The sequence below is a fragment of the Solanum verrucosum genome, unplaced genomic scaffold (assembly GCF_900185275.1).
Source record: "Solanum verrucosum unplaced genomic scaffold, falcon-dt-bn FXZP01000120.1, whole genome shotgun sequence".
NCBI lineage: Eukaryota > Viridiplantae > Streptophyta > Magnoliopsida > Solanales > Solanaceae > Solanum > Solanum verrucosum.
In genome coordinates this window covers 510,876-532,969 of record NW_026020714.1, presented here as the reverse complement: position 1 = coordinate 532,969, position 22,094 = coordinate 510,876, and the positions used below count along the sequence as shown (strand labels likewise).

The 22,094-nt window shown below is 30.0% G+C and overlaps 2 protein-coding genes and 1 pseudogene across 2 annotated transcripts in view; 1 reads left to right on the top strand and 2 right to left on the bottom strand.

The window, feature by feature from the left end:
- LOC125812567 (D-cysteine desulfhydrase 2, mitochondrial) overlaps positions 1-22,094 on the top strand; it is a 125,506-nt gene that overhangs the window by 50,416 nt on the left and 52,996 nt on the right. The window lies entirely within an intron of this gene.
- On the bottom strand, positions 12,505-13,081 carry LOC125812490 (ethylene-responsive transcription factor CRF6-like). Its single transcript, XM_049491970.1, is given in 3 exon segments — positions 12,505-12,665; positions 12,668-12,921; positions 13,074-13,081. Coding segments are annotated over 3 exon segments (423 nt in total).
- On the bottom strand, positions 18,517-19,749 carry LOC125812489 (ethylene-responsive transcription factor CRF3-like; annotated as a pseudogene).

The following is a 22,094-nucleotide window of genomic DNA, read 5'->3' as shown; positions in this document are numbered from 1 at the left end:
TAAAAAAATATTTTAAAAAATCATATATATATATATATATATATATATATATATATATATATATATATATATTGTGCAAGACTTATCTTTTTTATGATTATTACTCAAGAAAATAATCATTTTTTACACATAAGAGATCTAAAATGGTCATTTTCTTCTATTTAATTTATAATAGGGTGAGAGATCTCATCTCTTAGAATATTTACATCCACTCACTTAAATTTTATATTCTTATAAAAATAACTAGAAAATCATTCCTCTCAAACTTACTTTAAATCCTAGATTTTTCTTTTGTAAGTTATTTCTCTAGAGTTTCAAATAGAAAAAATTTCACACAGTAAGAGGATGTCACAAATCCATTAATGAATTTCAAATAGTTCAAAAGATAAAATCTTCAAAAAAAAATCAAATTTAAAGCAATAGAATCTACACATATAAGTTTTTAAATGTGTTTGTAGAAGCACATAGAGAAACGAAGAAATGAGATCTCTTGTCTTCTTACAATTTAAATAAAAAAAATATCATTTTCAATCTCTTACGTATAAAAATGAAAATATTTTGTAAGAAAAATTTAATCCCATTGCGATATAATCTACACTGATCCAGCAGTTTCACTCTACTACCTTTTCATAAAAAAAAAGAGTCCTATAAGTCATTAACTAAAAAGATCTCCTTTAATCCAAATACACAGCCACTTCACAATATGCAAAAACAATATGGATTGTTACATTTCCATTTCAGTAAGATAGGGCTATAAAAGTGGAAGATTAGTCAAACTATATCGTTTGCAGAACCAAAAATCATATTCAAAAGAGTGAAAAATAAATAAATTGTGCCTAGTATTTTTTTTCATCAATTCATGTAGTACTTACATTACACAAACCTAACTTCTAAATTTTGTGTCAACTCAAAAGAGAAGCTATTAAGAAAAGGGAATTGTCATAAGAAAAAAATGACTGTAAAATATTAAGATACAAAATAAAATGAATCTACAGATAGTAAAAACATCGTGAAGAATAAAAACCTATATGCAATTACTAGATTTTTCTACTCGTTTCGGTACATCGAGATCAACGAACCTAGGCTCTGATATTAACTTTGTCACGACCCAGACCATCGTGATTGATACTCACACTAGCACTCATGTGGGAGAACCACTACTACAACCCAAACCAAGCAACTAAAGCAATAACTAAGGCATTTAAGTCAAATACTAAGGAAAGAAAAATAGAGTTTCCATAAACTCTAACAAAAGTCTAACAATAATAAACTAACAATGCAGAAGAATAACCTAGAATCTAAAAGTCAATGTACCAAAACATCTAACAATGAACCAAGTCTAAACAAGAAGGGATACAACCCCCAAACTAATGAACTAACCAACTAACTAAACAATTGTCTAAGTCTGGAAATGGTGGACATAGACGAAAGAGAATCCCATGGAAGCTCGGAAGATTTGGCTCACCCTTCTATTCGAAGCAATGATCAATGATCTCCTAAGCGAGGTCTGTCAATAGCCGCTTGAAGATGCCCTGTACTCAACAAAAATAAGAGCAAGTGCAGTATTAGTACACAACCACAGTGTACTGGTAGGATCACGCGGCTATCCCACTAGTGCAACATAAACAAGTCAAGACAACAATATAATCACATGCATATATATCAACATATACAATATTATCAACATTTACGAACAACGATCAATTTCACATTTTATATCACATCATTGGTCCTCTCATGGAACCCAAACCCAAACAGTTAGCATGCCGAAACATGGCAACCGATCCCATATTTATGTCGGAACGTGGCAACCGATCCCATATTTATGTCAGAACGTGGCAACCGATCCAAGTTAGTTATGCCGGAACGTGGCAACCGATCCCATTCACACACCACAATCACAAACACAAGTATATCCTCAAGATCATACATTCAAGTCATGATTTCATGGCAATAATAATTCCTCTAACTCATTTACAACAAGTGTGATTAACATTGCAACATTCATACATATACAAGTATCATAATGAAGCAAGGACAAGCATACATCACACAATCATAGAATCACAACCATCACCTACCTCGAAACAAGCTTGAAACCCTAAGAAAATTGATCCTTCCCTTTCCGAATTTGTTCCGCTTGTTCTTGGTCTACAAACAATCAATATAATACCAGAATAAACAATCATTAATTACTCGGATTACTAACAATTTTATGAACCCTAGATCAAACCCATGATCACAATCATCCAAATTAGGGTTGTGTCTACCATAAAATCTATAACAAAACCTTCCCCCATCAATATTCACCCATTTTATTACGTTCTACGGATCGAAAAATGGATTCGAGAAGTGAAAAGCTTACCTTTAGCCTCAAGAATGGTGAAAAACGAGTAGGAGTCGCTTGGGGTTCGTTCCTTAGCTCTAAAGGTCGAAACGTGCATAATGAGGTCGTTTAGGGGTTTATTAACGACTTTAATTTGCATCGAGCCCGCCACAGCGACCGTCACCCCGTTGTAGCGTCCCCGCCAGAACGGCAAAATCCAGTGCCAAAGCGGGTTACGCGAGCAAGAGAGGTAATTCAAGGATTCCAAAATTCCCATTTCACAACATACTTCTAACCGACAACGCTCAGAAAATACCTTTTACTCTAAGATCGATTCTGGGAGTTCTACTCACCCGAATTCAATTCCGTAAAATCATACGGGTTCTTTAACGAGTTATCTAACTACTCATGTAATCAAAATCAAAATTCAATCACCCGATTGTTACCAGATTTCCTACACCTTAAAGACTCCGATTTCGTTCAAATCTGGACTAGATTGGGAAAATCCAAATACTATGAAAAAGTTTTTCGGCCCCAAATTTTCCCCCGTTGGCTTTTCCATAACGACGAGAACAGGTCGTTGCAAGATGTCTCACCACACTTGTAGGAGTAAAGCAATTTAAATTCCATTCGAGATGTGTTAAACTCCAAATCACTCATCTATATTTTGCAGATGATCTACTCATGTTTTCTTGAGGTGATAACATTTTTGTCCCGGCAATGATGGAATGTTTTCGACTATTCTCAGGTGCTTCATGTCTTCAAGCAAACATGGGGAAAAGATGCATATACTTTGGAGGGGTAACTCCACAAGAAAAGGAACGGATTATATATAGTACTGGAATTCACTTGTGGAGATCTCCCATTCAAATACCTCGGAGTCCCTTTGTCCACCAAGAAGATATCTTTAATCCAATGGTACCCGCTGATCACAAAGATGATAGCTAGGATTTCCTCTTGGACTTCAAAGAAACTCTCATATGCTGGCAGAACACAACTTGTCCAATCTGTGCTATTTGGCATCCAAGCATATTGGGCTCAACTATTTGTACACTCTGCTAAGGTAATAAAATTAATTGATAGCTATTGTAGAAGTTACCTATGGTCTGCAAGTAATAGTATCACCAATAAGGCATTGGTAGCATGGAATAACGTTTGCTCTCCTCTATGTTTTGTGGTCTAAACTTGACTAATGTGAATGTATGGAATGGAGCAGTTATTGCTAAAACTCATTGGGCACTGGCCAAAAAAGAGGACAAGCTCTAGATAATGTGGGTTCATAGCTATTATATAAAAGGACTACAACTTGAGACAATGAGGGTACCTACACAAGCGTGTTGGATGATACGGAAGATAATTGAAGCTAGAACTACTTTTGAACAATTCCAGGTGGATGAATCAAGCAGGCGCGGCCTAACAAGGAAACTTTACATGCACTTGTTGAACCCAGAACCTAGAGTAATATGGAGGAACTTAATGTACAAAAATGCAGCTAGGCCAAGAGCAAGATTTACACTGTGGTTGCAAGTGCAGAATAAGTTGTTGACTACAAATAGACTTATCAAGTGGGGGAAATCTGTGTCTCCAATATCCCCCCTATGCACTTTGCACAATGAGTCCAGGGATAATATTTTCACTTCTTGTATTTATGGAGTAGAAATCTAGAGAATAGTGCAGCAGTGGATTCAAGCCAAGTCAATTCAATTCAATCCCTGCCATGGAACCAACATCTTACTGAAGTGCTAAGGTGTGTGAAGGGAAAGACACAATTAAGCAGCCAAGTTTTCAAAATGGTCTACACAGAGTTCGTACACTGTCTGTGGATAGAGAGAAATATGAGAATTTCTAAAAAAAAAAAAAAAAGAGTAGAGAGTCATATGCCATTGCAAAAGAGATAGCTTTTGTTTGTAGTGTTTGATCCCCACCCAGGATTAGTGCTCTCATGTCTACTTTCAGAATTAGGTGTGACTGAGTAGGAGCTCTTTAATGTATTGGATAGCTAGTTGTGTGTAGTTAGATATAGAGATTGTAATCGTTTTACATTGGTGATTAATGAAATCGTTAGTTACCAAAAAAAATAAAGATCCTTATATATATATAATTAAAAAGATAAAATTATAAAAGACTAGAAAATCATATCTTCGCCGCAAATACTGACATGTAAAACATAGATTACTTCACAAATGTAATTGGTGGCCCAAAAAGGATTTATAAAAAAAAAAACTGAAAATTGAACATACCTTTGCAACGAAACTCCAAAAGCTCTCAGATAAACCAAAAATTCCAATTTTTCTTATTATTATTAAAAATATTGCATTTTAATGATCATTTATATAATTCAAACTAAGAATATCAATCGTCTTGATTCCAAAATCGGACCGGATCGATAGTAGACCAGACCAAACCGCCCAAAGACTAAGGGGCTATCTGTTGAAGCCATAATTTTCTATGAAATCTGATTTTTAAAATCAGATCTTTGTCAAAAAAATTTACCATTGTGGTGCCACTAATGGCTAAAAAAGAGATAAAAAAAAAATCTGATTTTATATAAAATAAAAAAAAAATCAAAAGAAAACCCTCCCCATTAATCTTTAAATATCCCCTCCTTTCATCATATTTTTCCACATTATTCTCTCAATTTCCCTACTCTTTCAACTTTCAAGAATTCAATATTTAATTTCAACATTTCAACTTTCTGATCTCAAATTTTCAAAATCTCAATTATTTTATTAATTACTCCCTCCATTTCATATTAATTGAATTATTGAGGTGTTTCACACCTTATAAGAAAAGAAAATAAGACATAAATTAGGTATACCTTTTCATTTTACCCTTTTTAATTATTGTCAAATTTATGATTAAAATAACTAAACATTAATTAATAACTAATTTCAATACTAACTATTGAAGGGTAAATTGGAAGAACATTCTAAAAGTAATCTTAAAAATTGAACAATTAAGTTAATTTAAAAAATAAAAAATATTTCAAAAATTCAATTAATATGAAATGGAGGGAGTAGTAATTTATTAATACTCTGAAAGTCGTAGTAAGGTCATTATTACGATATTACTTATTAGTTACTTCATTACTTATCATTATGAGTTATCAATTCATTATTTTTATTAAATTGCTAATAAAATTATTATTATTGCAATATTACTTATTATTATTCGTTATTAATTTATTATTTCTCTTAAGTGCTAGAGAGAATATTATTACAATATTACGTTTAGTTATTACCTATTACTTATTATTTATCTTAAACTGTTAATAAGATTATTCTAGCGTATGACACGTGAATTGCATACTTTAACTCAATTTTACCTAGAAAATTTGAAGATCGTATGATAAAACGCTCAATAATTTAGATATGTAAATTATAAACGATGTCAACTTTATAAGAGTTTTATTTATTAAACCCCACAAAGAGAGTTTACCGCCTATGAAACCTTTTTTCTTTCTTATTCTTGATTTGCTTTTACTTTGTTATTGTATCACTATATGACTAAATCAAGTGAATTTCTTTTTCATGAAAATAGTAGCCTACAAGTTTCTGTGTTGTTTATTTAGAGGGAAATTAGTTTTTTTGATAGAGAGAAATTGGTGTTTCCTCTACGTGCCTGCTTGAGCGTATTTTGAAAAAAAAAAATTATTTCTTTTGTTCTACTTTAATTTATTTACTGTATAATTTTTTTGAAATTATGGAATCCGTTTTTACTATGGTTTTTAGTTTTAAATTTAAGACTTCACGCTGAAGCAGGCACATCATGTTTCGTAAAAAAAAATTTAAAAATATTTCTTTTGTTCTACTTTAATTTAATTAGTGTCTAATTTTTTTGAAATTATGGAGTCCGTTTTAGCTATGACTTCTAGTTTTAAATTCATATTCTTTAGTTATTGCTTTATTATTTTGAATGTCGGTAATATTTGTTTATATCATGTAACTACTTTGAGTAAAAATTTAACGATCGATGACAAAAAATACTTTAATTATGGACATCTTAATGAACCTTTTCACATTAAATTTGCGGAGGCAAAAAGTAATTAACAACTTAATATCTGAAAATCATATTAAAATTTAATTAACTTTCTAAATTTTACCTATCACATAAATTAAAATTAAAAAAAATACGAAAATATTGAACCCGTGTTAGCAAGGGTATCAAACAGTTAGAGAAACTAAAAAAAGGGTTACGATTCTAGGTTAGTTTCTTGATTTTTGTGTTAACTATGTTCTAATTTTTTCAATTTTTTTTATATCATCTTTGTGACATGTGAGTCTTTGAACTGCACTACAAAAAACGCGCGCATTAGCCACTCTCAAAACCGTGGTTAAATGGTATGTGAACCGTGGCTAAAACACTTTGGCCACAGTCAGTTGGCCACGGTTGGTAGTGTGCCTATAACGGGCGTCGCGAGTAAATTTGCCACGGCTTTTACATTTGTGGTAATATTTATTTAGTCACGATTGGCCTAACATTTAGCCACACTCAATTCGTAGGTAAAGTTAATTGCCTGAAAAATATATTATATTTGTAATTTCTTATTAGCCATGTAGGAACCGTGGCTAATATAATGTAGGTACTTTATATAGTTTTCAAATTTATTTTATAGATTAACCACGGATGAATCGTGGCGAACGTGTACAATTGTTTTAAAAAAAAAAACATATACAATTAATTCCCTACATTAATCTGGTACTAATCCAATGATAAATGCACAAATCATTATTGTAATGATCTATTCATCATATATTAAAACAAAAGGCAAGTTTCATCATAAAAGATAGCAAAAATGCTGCTAATGTAATCAAAATGTAAAAAGTTTAAGCTACATCAATTTTATATATATATATATATATATATATATATATATATATATAAACTAAGAAGAATCTATGTTGAAAGTAGGCAATTCACTATCAAATTTGGCTTGTAAAAACCTATGAAGAGTTGCCAAGTGATTCTCATTTTGCGCAAGTCGTTTCTTAGTTTCCTCAAGCTTTTCCTTGGTCTCATCAAGCTTTTCTTTGGCCTCTTCATATTCAGTCAGCTTCTCTTCCAAAGTTTCTACCTGTTTCTCTAGGTCTTCAACACGTTGATGAGACATATTATTGGAACTACCGACATTTGCATGACTAATTGAATGTCTAGGCATCCCAAAAGCAACTGAAGGACAAACATTACCACCTATACCACGCACACGACCAGAATGTTCAACTCCATACACTTTTCCAATGACGTCATTAGAATGGGCCAATATCTTCAATGGAACACCTAAAGTAGCAGCATGTTCTTGATCTTCAGGTAGATGTTCCAATATTTTATCCTACAAATAAAATAGAAGACATGAGAGAGAAATGCCAACATTGTTAATAATGAATTGTTAATCAACTCATTAGCAAGTATTGCAAAACTAAATCATCTGCTACCTTGCACTTATTAGAATCAATAAAAATATTTAAGTGGTGAAAATTTATTTAGGGGTGGGTGGCAATGGAACTGGATGATTTTGTATTTTTCCAGGAAACTGTTGTGTTTAGCATCTCTAGATAGGAGTTGAACCATGTGTAGGAAAAGTTACATAACTTATGAAGATTAAAAAGTACATTCAAAACAGAACATAAAGATATCATTTCTATACCAATATTGTCACAAAATAGACGAGTATTTGAAACTTACCGCTAAAATCGTTCCCTCTTCATTCACATAATTACCATTCTTTTTCAATAAAGTTGACAATACAACTTCACTTCGGCACACCGGCCTTCCCAGTTTTTGTTCCTATCATTAATCAAGTACAGATAAAAATAAGTAACAAGCAATACATTTTATTTTGTATAATAAAGTGGTTCATAAATAAACTTCAATGTAAAGAAACTTACCATTTGACGATCTCTCCTTGCATTGCTTTTGCTACCACCAGCATGCGAGACTTTAAGTTTTGTTCTATTCCTCGTATTTTGTGCACTTTGTGTCTGCAGTAATCAAATATTTATTTCTTATATATAGATGCAAAGTATCAAATTTGTACGTTAAAGTAGCGATAGATTGCAATAACAATTTGAATAGCTATTAAAAAGAAATTAAGGCAATAATTTTTTTACCATACATATAGCATTAGTTATCTCAAGGAGTTGTCATAGTTTGTCATAGTTATCTCAAGGATAATTAATTATACGATTTAAGATTATAACATAATTTTTAAAAATTTATACCATTTGAATTGATTACAAAAATCTATTTTTTCCTTTTCTCTATCTTAACATCTGGAATTCCGAGTATATCACTCCATCTCTATCAGGTACATCACATTTTGTTTGTGAACAATGTATCTGTTGATACATAATTCCAATTATTTCAAACCAAAATCAGTATTAATCTGGTTTATAATTATATATCTAATACATAACTTATATATCATTTGATATGTATATGGTGCAGTAGCAATGTATTTGTGAATTCTGAAAAATTCAGGATTATTGTAATTTGAGAAACTTTCAAGATAGAATGTAATTAGCATTCAAATTATTGAAATTTTTGTACTTTATACTAATTTTTAGTGCTCAATTTTTAATAATCATAAAATGAAAAGTCTCTCACTATAGTAGTATATTTTTTATATTTTATTAAGTTCGAATAATTTTTTTTGTATGCAGTAGGCATTATTTTTATGTAGATTAAAATTTAAAGGAATCATTTAATAAAGCAGTAATAAAAAATTAATTATTTTGATGATCTTATTAACTTAGGAGTTATAATTTCACTTGATTAGTTAATAGTGATAATTAATCCTTGATACTTTTGATCATTGAGTTACCTAATAAATAAAAATAATAATAAAGTAATAAACTAATAACTATCAACTAACACGTATTAAGTATTAATTAATAATAATAACTTATAAGTAGTAACTGAAAAGTAAAATGGTAATAATAATCTTGAGTAAAAAGTAAAATTATAATAACAAAATCTTGCTAGCATTTTCAGAGAAATAATAAATTAATAACTAATAATAATAATTTATATAAGTATTATTATTATTATTATTATTATTATTATTATTATAATAATAATAATAATAATCTTATTAACACTTTAAGAAAAATAATAAATTAACAATGAATAAAAATAAGTAATGGAGTAACTAATAAGTGATATCGTAGAGTTATGAGAATTAATGAGTTTTGAGAAAGTTGAAATTAAATATTAAATTCTTTAAAGTTAAAAGAGTAGAGAAATTGAGAGAATATGAAAAAATATTTATAGATTAATGGAGAGGCTTTTTTTTGGAAAAAACTTTAATAAAATACGAGATTAGATTTCTGATTTTTTTAAGCGTTAGTGGGCCCCACATTGGTCAAAAAATTGACAAAGAGATTCTCTAAAAGTTCGTGCCTCCAACGAATATTTCTTTGTCTTGGACTGGTTTAATTTGGGCTTCTACTGATTTAGGCTAATTTCGGATCGACTCGATCCCATACAATTGACACCCTTAGTTTCAATTATATAAAAAGACCATCAAAAGGTAAAATTATTAACAACAACGCAAAAAATTAAAACTTCTTATTTGTGTGAGAGTTCTTGAGTTCCTCTTACAGGTATGTTTAATTTTCATCTTCTTTATGAAATGTGACATGTGAGTTTGTATGTGCTTTCATTTGAAATCATTTTTTAATCTTTTACAAAAAAAAATTGTTTTATGTCCTTCTATAAGATATATTCATTTTTTTTATACACGTATGAGATCTGAAAAGAATATTTTATTTTATTCAAATTGTAAGAAGACAAGATATCTCATTTTCTTGTTTCCATATATGCTTCTACAAACGCATTTAAAACTTATATATGTTTTAGATCTGTTTGTTTGAGCAATTTATCTTTTGAACTATATGAAACTCAAGATGGACTGTATGAATTTTTTCTATTTGAAACTCTAACGAAATAACATAACAAAAGTGAATCTAGGATTTTAAGTGAGCTTGAGAGAGATAATTTTTATACCTTTCCAAAATTCTTTTTACTTTTATAGCATTTTTGTAAATAAGAGATTTTTTACTATTAAAAGATTTTCATTTTTATACATATGAAAATTTAAAAATGACATTTTTTTGTATTTAAATTGGAAAAAAGACGAGAAATCTTATTTCAGGTAAATTCTGGAGTCTTTCATTTGTGAAAGTGGATATAAATTTTGGGAGAAATTATTTTCCAACCCTATACAAATTTCTTTTAGTTTAATAACCTTTTTTATAAAAGATCTACATTCTTTACACCTAAGAAATGTGAAAAGATAAAAAAAATTTAAAAAATGGTAAAAAGGCAAGATAACTCATTTTCTTTCGAGGGAATTTAGTACAATTGTCATAAAGGTATGTTCATCCTTGAAATAGTGTCTCTATTACAATTTATATGGATATTTAACACTTCGAGAGTCAAATTTTTCAAATTATGATGGTAAATTCAGGTATGAAATCTATAAGGTTTTCAAAATAAAATTATATATATTCAAATATTATGTAAAAAATATTATAAGTCAAGTAATTGACAATTCAAAATATTTGAATGTTGTTTGACAAAAGTCACGATCAAAACATGTTCGACTCTCAAAACTCAAAGAGCCACTTAAATTTTTTATTTTCAGTTTTTTTCACCAAAAAAGCATTTGCCTCTCTGTAGCAGTGGCTTAAAATGAAGCCAGTAGTCTCCATATGAGCTTTCAATTTTCTCACTTCATCATAAATGCTCCATGGTATAGAGTTGATGTCATTCACACAGTCCACCAAGACCTTGGAGTCACTTTCCGCTAAAATATAATCATATTCATTCCTCATACACCATTCAACTCCATACAACAATGCTTTAGCCTCTTCCCAATTGTTGGTACCATGTCCAAGATTTAGTGAATATGCAAAAATAAGATGCCCACGGTGGTCTCGAATCATCCCTCCACCTCCACAATAACCATCTTTACAACTTCCGTCAGAATTAAGCTTCACAAAGTTGTTAGAGGGCTTCAACCATTTAACCTGAACAATTGAGATGTTACTTATCAGCAAGTAACAGACTGATTCCCAGTCAGGGTCTACCTTAATCTTATCATGAATTCTTTTGTCACGCCAAAATCAAGCTCAAAAATGTGTACCGTGTGATTATATATATATATATTTGTCTTATCAGGACATCTCTATTTACTCAATCATGTTTGAAACTAAAGCATGATTATTATTAATTTAAAAAGAAAAATAGTATCGCCTTAATCCATATATATTAGAATGAATTTACATTTAGTGAGAACTGACAAAATTGACCTAAACATACGACTAATCTATTTAAAGAAGAAAATGAGTAAAAATATATGTGATATAAAACAACGTAATAAATAACTCTGATCAAATTTTTAAGACAAGCTCTTCACGATATGTTAAGGAAGCAAAGAAGTAGTAGCTTCATGTAAATAATTTATCTTTTCGGAAAATTTTCAAGTGAACTATTTTTAAAAAAAAACTTCCAATTACTTATTTTAGGATATATGTTAAACTATATTGAACATTTCTGTTACATAAAAAACAAATTGTCTAAACTTTTTTTTAACCCAAGGTTTATCTAGAAAAGTAGCATTTTTAAGAGAATGTTCTTTTAGCAAATATTAACAAGGAATACAACAAAAACAACTCTGTTTCATCAATATATAAATCATAGCTATTCATGTTCCTCCAATTAGTTAGTTCAACAACAACAATAATATATATAGTGTAATTCCACAAATAGAGTATGGAGAAGGTAATAAAATATACACTAACCTCTCTTTCATTTTGTGAAGAAAGATTATTTCCAATGACCAACAGCTCAAAAGAGAAGTTATTAGGAAAACAAAATTTCCTTAAGAAAAAAAAATGACAGTAAAATATTAAGATACAAAGCAAAATGAAGCAACAAATAGTAAAAATTATATGTGATCACTAATAAATACTTCTACCAATAAGGGGAGGAAGATATGGGGCTAGCCCCCAGACTCTCCCCCCTAACGAAACCTTCTTATTTACATTCATGTCTTTCAACTACTAAAACGTTCAAATTTTGAACTCATAATTTCAAAGGTGAAATGGATAAACCTATGGAAAGTTGAACCAATAAAGTAACTAAACATACATGGATCTGCATGCCTTTTGTCTTCCTTATTGGTGGATGGGGTTGCTTTTCTTCGGTGGTGGCTCGATAATGTTTGTCACAACATTAGCACCTTTTATTTCAATGGCTGCCTTGTCATAAGCCAAAGCAGCTTCAAGCGCAGTGTCAAAACTTTCTAACCAACGTCGTTTATCGTTCTTACATCTCAAATCTCTGCATCCCATCTTTCCCATTTTCGTCGTCTAATTCCCCTGTACTTCTTTACATTTTCTTCGAGAAGTTTTGTATCTTTTTTCTCTTTGGATGATACCATCTTTGAAGTGACTTTGGTTTTTCCATTTCTGATGATAATTTCTTTACAAATTCTTTTATGTCGTTTGGACTTCTCTCCTCGAAGATTTTCCTCCTCATCACTGGACGAGTCTGTGGCGTCATTGTCCGTTATGTAAATATAAAGAAATATACTAATATAGTACGAAACTTATATTTTTATGATTATTAAATATTGAGCACTAAAATTAGTTTAAATTAAAAAAAATCAATAATTTGGGTGCTAATTACATTCTATCTTGAAAGTTTCTCAAATTACAATAATCTTGAATTTTTGAAAACTCACAGATACATTACTCCTTCGCCAGATACATAGCAAATGATATATAAGTTATGCATCAGATATATAATTATAAACAGGATTCATACTGATTTTGGTTGGAAATAATTGGAGTTATGTATCAACAATAACATTCATACCAAATACATTGTTCACAAACAAAATTGTAATGTATCTGATAGAGAGGAGTGATATATCCAGAATTCCAGATGTTAAGATAGAGAGAAGGAAAAATTAGTTTTTTGTAATTAATTTAAATAGTATAGATTTTTAAATATTATGTTATCTTAAATCATATAATTACATAATTTTCCTTAAAAAAGTATATTAATAATGAACCATCCTGATGCAACCCAGTCCACTAATTAAAACATAAATAATTAATTCTTTATAGTTGAATTTTTTTTTTATTGTTTTTTTGCTTTATACTTGAATTTGTTTCATTATAACTTTCCATTTTTCACATGTCATTCTTATCATGTAAGTACACTAATAAAAAAGGAACCAATATTAATAATAATAGTAGTTGCAACTTATATCTGGTCACCAAATTTTAGAAAACTTATGTTTAACTATTTTGACATTATCTCCGAGTAAGGTCATTCAAGTATGCGAATATATTTAATAAAATTATTAAATTTCTTTTTGTAAAGGTCAAATTTTTCTCTTGTAAAATTACTCAACTAAATTTGTAATTTAAAAATTTTAACATGATAAAATAATATTTTTTTAATGTCATGTACAGCAAGAATTTCTTCATTTTTGAAATTTTATAAGATGTAATTTATTAGGTATTAATTTATTATATTTCTTAAAGTGTTAATAAGATTATTATTATTATTAGAGCAAATGGTCCAAAACCTCTCCTACCTATATTCGAAATGCCAACTACATACTCTAACTTTACGGGTGTCCTATCACCCTCATGGAATATTTAAAAATGAAATAAATAACTCCTGAAATGTTGAGTTGGCACTGAGAGTGCATAGAGAGTGAGCTGACTATTTTTTCTTTTTTATTTTCTTTTTGATCATTTTTCTCTTTCTTTTTTCATTGTTTTCTTTCTCTTTCTTATTATCTAAGCTATTTTCCTAATCTAAATTTTGCCATGGTTGGAGTTTCAGATTTTCTGACAACCTTTTTGGAATTCATCTCCTAATTAATTCTTAATCTTTGTAAAAAATTAATTTGTAATCTAAATCAATCCCTCAAACTTTTTCTTCTCTCGATAAGATTTTGTGTCTTTACATAACAATATTCTTAACTTTTTGAAGAAAGATATTTCTTTTTTACTGTAGAATATAAATTCAACTACTTTATATACTAAATAGGGTTTAGATTAAATTTATTTGTTATAGAAGACTAAACTTTGTATTCAATTCATTGACAAGACAACAAATATTTTTTGGGTTAAAACTTTGAGAAGGTGAAGAAAGTGAAAGAGTTAATGGTGAAGAGAAGGAAGGTGATAAAGGGGGTAACCAAAGATTAGATCTTTATTCGAAATCCCTCATCTGTTTTTGAAAAAAAAGTACTCCTATAACTAAGAGATAATGTAGAAGTTAACCTGAAAGGATTAGATCATAGTTTATTCCTAGTTAAAACATCTAGGGGTCCTTGAGGTGGAGGAGGAGATGGAGGCGGTGATATCAATCTTTTTAGCGGCGGGGTTGAACAAAAGGATGGAGCAGGCGGCAAGTCTGCATTTCTCTACAACTACACTAGGTAATTAAATCTTCAACAAAAAAAATAATTCTCCCAAGTTGGATTCAAATTCCTCAATATTATTTTAAATCGAAACTTTCACAAAGAATTAAGGTTGAAAAATAATTGAGGAAGAAAGGATAAAGAAGTAGGAGAAAAAATAATTAAAAAAGATTAATTGGTGAAAAACACTTGTCAAGTGTGTGTGTTTCACCACAAGATACATGAGTGGTTATAGCGTTTAAGGGGTTATTTATTTCATTTTTAAATAGTTCAGGAGATGATAGGATACCTGTAAAATTGGAGTCTGTAGTTGAGATTTCGGGTATAGGTTGGGGGATGGTTAGACCATTTTCTCTTATTATTATTATAATATTACATATATAACTTGTTATTATTAGCTATTAATTTATTATTTCTCTTAAAATGCTAGCAAGATTATTATTATTACAATATTACTTTTTAGTTATTATTTATTAGTTATTATCATTCATTAATGTTAAATACAAGTTAGTTAATAGTTAATAATTTATTACTTTATTACTATTTTGACTTATTAAGTAACTCAGTGATCAAAAGTATGAAGGATTCAATATCATTATTAATTAATCAAGTGAAATTATGCTACCATACGAGTCAAGTATTTATTCTGTTGCAAAAGTTTATGATACTCGTTTCATTTATTTCTATTAATTTATTTTTAGAAACGATATTGTCAAATGATTGTTGGATATATAGTTACTCACTTTACAATCTAATTTTCTTTGTATATATCGGTCGGGTTGCTGCACGGAGGATCAAACCTGGATGTTGGGCTTCTTACTCTAGTTAGAAGAGTTAATTGTTGGTGTTACTCAAGAAAATAATAGAGCTTCTAAAATTAAAGAATTTAAAATCGAATATGCTGTACATGGTCTTGCCCCTAGATATATTAGAGATTGAATTAAATTGTAGCAAAGAAATCAAGGATACGAAGATAATATCTAAATGATTTGGAGAACGAAAAAATTGAAGCTATATATAAAAGATGAAATCCATCTGATAGTGTAATCATACCAACACATCAGGTTGATATTGAAGAAATTATGAAAAGTGTGTTATGCTACCATACGAGTAAAGTATTTATTTTGTTGCAAAAATTTATCATACTCGTTTCATTTATTTCTATTATTTTATTTTTAGAAACGATATTGACAAATGATTGTTGAATATAGTTACTCACTTCACAATTTAATTTTCTTTGTGGGGTATATATCTGTCAGGTTGTTGCACGGAGTATCAAACCTGGTTGTTGGGCTTCCTACTCTAGTTAGAAGAGTTAATTGTTGGTGTTATTGAAGAAAATAATAGAGCTTCTAGAATTAAAGAATTTAAAATCAAATATGGTCTATATGGTCTTGCCCCTAGATATATTAGAGACTGAATTAAATCGTAGCAAAGAAATCAAGGATACGAAGATAATATCTAAATGATTTGGAGAACGAAAAAATTGAAGCTATATATAAAAGATGAAATCCATCTGATAGTGTAATCATGCCAAAACATCATGTTGATATTGAAGAAATTATGAAAATGGTGCAAAATATATGAAAAATGATTTTTTAGACTGATTAAAACCAAAAAAACCCTAAAATCCTATTTTTTCCTTTTCCGATGGCTGCCACGGCCGGAGCCCAACCTTCTGTTGAGGCAAGTCGGCTGGTAATTCCATCTGGACCTTCATACACTGATGCACTGGGTCTGAAGAAACATCACAAACAACCATTACCACTAAAACCAATTTCGTATTTGCATGGAGAACCTCAAGTAATATGGGATGTAGAAGAAGTAAATCAGATGATCGTCAATGAAAATGTAGAATATGCGGTGATTGGGAAGTTTTCGTACGGATGGCCGGATATACAAGATCTTAGAAAGTAGATACCTAAAAAATTTGAACTAAAGGGTGAGTGTAATACCGGTTTGCTTAGCAATAGGCATGTCTTAATAAGAGCAACGCTTTAGGAGGATTATGCGCATCTCCTATCCAAGCTAGCTTTTTACATCACTCAAAACAACTGGTCATTCCCAATGAGAACTTTGAAATGGGATCCAATGTTTAATCCTGAAGAGGAAACGGCAACTGCAATTGCTTGGATCTCGTTTCCATCGCTGTTGCCAAATTTTTTTGGAGAAGATGCCGTATTTTCACTTGCGGCAGCAGTGGAAAAGCCACTACAGGTGGACATGGCAACGAAGAATCAAACGAGGCCAAGTTGTGCAAAAGTAAAGGTGGAGGTAGATTTACTAAGAGAATTTCCAAAGCGGATTAAAATTGGGATGAGGATGAAGAATGAGGAGATATTGAAGAAGTGGATCAAGATCAAATACGATTATGTGCCAAAGTATTATCAAACATGTATGATTCAGGGACACAATGAGGAACATTATTTTGTCAGAATTATACCCAAAAGATAAAGCAGGACAAGTGGAGGGGAAGGGAACAAAGAGAAAGCAAATGATTTCTAAGAAAGGGAATTCAGATGTGCATGCTGCAGGAGATGCTGGAATTATAAAAAAAAAAACAATAGAGAAGATGGATTTGTAGAGCAGCAATACAAAATATGGGAAGGTGACAAACCTAAGCAGCCAGAACAAGTTTGGAACAGGGTGGATTTAATCATTAAAAATACATTCAATATGTTGGCACAAGTTCAACAAGAGAGAGGGGGAGAAGGGGAAAAAGTTTATCTGACTGGGTGGACAAAAATGGAGGTACGCCTGGTGTTCAAATGATTGATAACAAAGAAAAAGGGAACCAATAGACAAGGGGGCACAAGAGAGAATGAAATTGTAGAGGGGAACAACCAGCCAAAAATACATAATATAGATACATCAAGTGACATAGATGACAATCATCAGGCAAGCAACAAAGAAGGTGGTAGGGTGGAGAAGAATTTTGAGGAAGATGGATCAACAAAGGAGACTTATGAGGTGAATAATCAGGTTAAGAAAAAGGAGAATAATGATCAAATATCTATGGCAAGCTCCTCACGATATGTTAAGGAAGCAAAGAAGTAGTAGCTTCATGTAAATAATTTAGCTTTTCAGAAAACTTTCAAGTGAACTATTTTTTAAAAAAAACATCCCATTACTTATTTTAGTATATATGTTAAACTATATTGAACATTTCTGTTACATCAAAAATATATTGTCTAAACTTTCTTTTAACCCAAGGTTTATCTAGAAAAGTAGCATTTTTAAGAGAATGTTCTTTTAGCAAATATTTACAAGGAATACAACAAAAACAACTATGTTTCATCAATACGTAAATCATAGCTATTCATGTTCCTCCAATTAAATAGTTCAACAACAACAATAATATATATAGTGTAATTTCACAAATAGAGTATGGAGAAGGTATTAAAATATACACTAACCTTTCTTTCGTTTTGTGAAGAAAGATTATTTCCAATGACCAACAGCTCAAAAGAGAAGTTATTAGGAAAAGCAAAATGAAGCAACAAATAGTAAAAATTATATGTGATTACTAATAAATACTTCTACCAATAAGGGGAAGAAGATATGGGGCTATCCCCCGGACTCTCTCCCCTAACGAAACCTTCTTATTTACATCCATGTCTTTAAACTACTAAAACGTTCAACTTTTGAACTCATAATTTCGAAGGTGAAATGGATAAACCTATGGAAAGTTGAACCAATAAAGTAACTAAACATACATGGATTTGCATGCCTTTTGTCTTCCTTATTGGTGGATGGGGTTGCTTTCCTTCGATGGTGGCTCGATAATGTTTGTCACAGCATTAGCACCTTTTATTTCAATGGTTGCCTTGTCATAAGCCAAAGATGCTTCAAGCGCAGTGTCAAAACTTCCTAACCAACGTCGTTTATTCGTTCTTCCATCTCGAATCTCTGCAACCCATCTTCCCCATTTTCGTTGTCTAACTCCCCTGTACTTCTTTACATTTTCTTGGAGAAGTTTTGTATCTTTTTTCTCTTTCGACGATACCATCTTTGAAGTGACCTTGGTTTTTCCATTTCTGATGATAATTTCTGTACAAATCCTTTTATGTCGTTTGGACTTCTCTCCTTGAAGACTTTCCTCCTCATCACTGGACAAGTCTGTGGCGTCGTTGTCCGTTATGTAAATACGTACAACACGTGGTAAGACAACAGAACGTTCGCCCATTAAGTTGCTTTTTTTTCCTCAGACAATTTTAGAGGGTTTATTGACTACCTCATTTTCGTGAAGTTCATCTTTGGAAGCCATTGCTTCATGCTATCCCCCGGACTCTCTCCCCTAACGAAACCTTCTTATGTAATCCATGTCTTTCAACTACTAAAACGTTCAACTTTTGAACTCATAATTTCGAGGGTAAAATGGATAAACCTATGGAAAGTTGAACCAATAAAGTAACTAAACATACATGGATCTGCATGTCTTTTGTCTTCCTTATTGGTGGATGGGGTTGCTTTCCTTCGGTGGTGGCTCGATAATATTTGTCACAGCATTAGCACCTTTTATTTCAATGGCTGCCTTGTCATAAGCCAAAGCAGCTTCAAGCGCAATGTCAAAACTTCCTAACCAACGTCGTTTATTCGTTCTTACAGCTCGAATCTCTGCAACCCATCTTCCCCATTTTCGTTGTCTAACTCCCTTGTATTTCTTTACATTTTCTTGGAGAAGTTTTGTATCTTTTTTCTCTTTCGACGATACCATCTTTGAAGTGACCTTGGTTTTTCCATTTTTGATGATAATTTCTTTACAAATCCTTTTATGTCATTTGGACTTCTCTCCTTGAAGATTTTCCTCGTCATCACTGGACGAGTCTGTGGCGTCATTGTCCGTTATGTAAATACGTAAAACACGTGGCAACACAACAGAACGTTCGCCCATTAAGTTGCTTTTTTTTCCTCTGACAATTTTTGAGGGTTTTTCGACTACCTCATTTTCGTGAAGTTCATCTTTGGAAGCCATTGCTTCATGAAAGAGAACAAACAAAAAATCAGAAAAATTCCATTCAATCAGGCATGTATATACAATTCATTAAAAATGAAAATATTTTTATTTATGTACTCTCTCTGTCAACTTGATTGTCTGATTTTGACCTAGCACATAGTTTTAGAAAATAAACAAACTAAATTCAAACTGTCAACTCCGAAATTTCATATCATAAGGATAAAAAGGAAATGAAAAAAATATTCTCTTAGTCTCAATTTAAGTGGCTCTTTCAGTTTTGACCGTGACTTTTGTCACACAACTTTCAAAGACTTTGAATGGTCAATTACTTGACTTATAGTAATTTTTACATAATTTTCGAATATATATAATTTTATTTTGAAAACCTTATAGATTTAATACCTGAATTTATCATCACAATTTGAAAATTTTGACTCTCGAAGTCTTAAATATCCCATATAAATTGTAATAGAAACACTATTAAAGAACATGTTACCCCGATAAACATGTTTTGTTTTCAAGGATGAGCATACCTTTAAGACAATTGTACTAAATTCCCTCATAAGGAAATGAGTTATCTTGCCTTTTTACCTTTTTTTTTTTATAAAAAAAATGTCTTTTCACATTTCTTAGGTGTAAAGAATCTAGATCTCTTATATATATAAAAAAAAAAAAAAAGGTTATTGAACTAAAAGAAATTTGTATAGGATTGGAAAATAATTTCTCCTAGAATTTATATCCACTTTCACAAATGAAAGACTCCAGAATTTACATGAAATAAGATCTCTTGTCCTTTTTCCAATTTAAATACAAAAAAATGACATTTTTAAAATTTCGTATGTATAAAAATGATGATCTTTTAAAACTAAGAAATCTCTTATTTATAAAAATGCTATAAAAGTAAAAAGAATTTTGAAAAGGACTAGAAAATTATCTCTCTCAAGCTCACTTAAAATCCTAAATTCACTTTTGTTAGTTATTTCTCTAGAGTTTCAAATAGAAAAAATTCATACAGTCCATCATGAGTTTCATATAGTTCAAAAGATAAAATGCTCAAACAGAAACAGATCCAAAGCATAAATGGAAACAAGAAAATGAGATATCTTGTCTTCTTACAATTTGAACAAAATAAAATATTCTTTTCAAATCTCTTATTTGTAATAAAAAATGAATATATCTCATAAAAGGACATAAATTAATTTTTATTTTTTTGTAAAAGACTAAAAAATGATTTCAAATAAAAGCACATACAAACTCACATGTCACATTTCATAAAGAAGATGAAAATTAAACATACCAGAAAGAGGAACTCAAGAACTCTCACAAATCAGTAATTTTATTGTTTTGCTTTGTTGTTAATTATTTTACCTTTGATGGTCATTTTTATAGTTGAAACTAAGGGTTCAATCGTATAGGATCGGGTCGATCCGAAATAGACCCAAATCAGTAGAAGCCCACAAAGGAATATTCATTGGACGCACGAACTTTTAGAGAATCTCTTTGTCAATTTTTTGACCAGTGTGGGGGCCATTAATGGTCAAAAATTTCTGAAATCTAATCTCGAATTTTATTAAAGCTTTTCCCAAAAAAAAAAAAAACACCCATTAAATCTATAAATATTTTTCCATCTTCTCTCAATTTCTCTACTCTTTTAACTTTCAAGAATTTAATATTTAATTTCTACTTTCTCAAAACTCATTAATTTTCTTATCTCTACGATATCACTTATTAGTTAATCCATTACTTATTTTTATTAGTTATTAATTTATAATTTTTCTTAAAGTGCTAATAAGATTATTATTATTATTATTATTATTATTATTATTATATTAGTAATTATTTATTATTTTTATTAAATTGCTAATAAGATTATTATTATTATTATTATTATTATTATTATTATTATTATTATTATTATTATTATTATATTACTTATATAAATTATTCTTATTATTATTTGTTATTAATTTATTATTTCTCTGAAAATGCTAGCAATTATTATTACAATTTTACTTTTTAGTGAAGATTATTATAACAATTTTACTTTTTATTTACTACTTATAAGTTGTTATTATTATTATTATTATTATTAATTAATACTTAATACATGTTAGTTAATAGTTATTAGTTTATTACTTTATTATTATTTTGATTTATTAGGTAACTCAATGATCAAAAGTATCAAGGATTAAATATCATTATTAACTAATCAAGTGAAATTATAACTCCTAATCTAATAAGATCATCAAAATAATTAATTTTTTATTATTGCTTTATTAAATGATTTCTTTAAATTTTAATCTACATAAAAATAATGACTACTGCACACTAAAAAGTTTATTCCACTTAATAAAATATAAAAA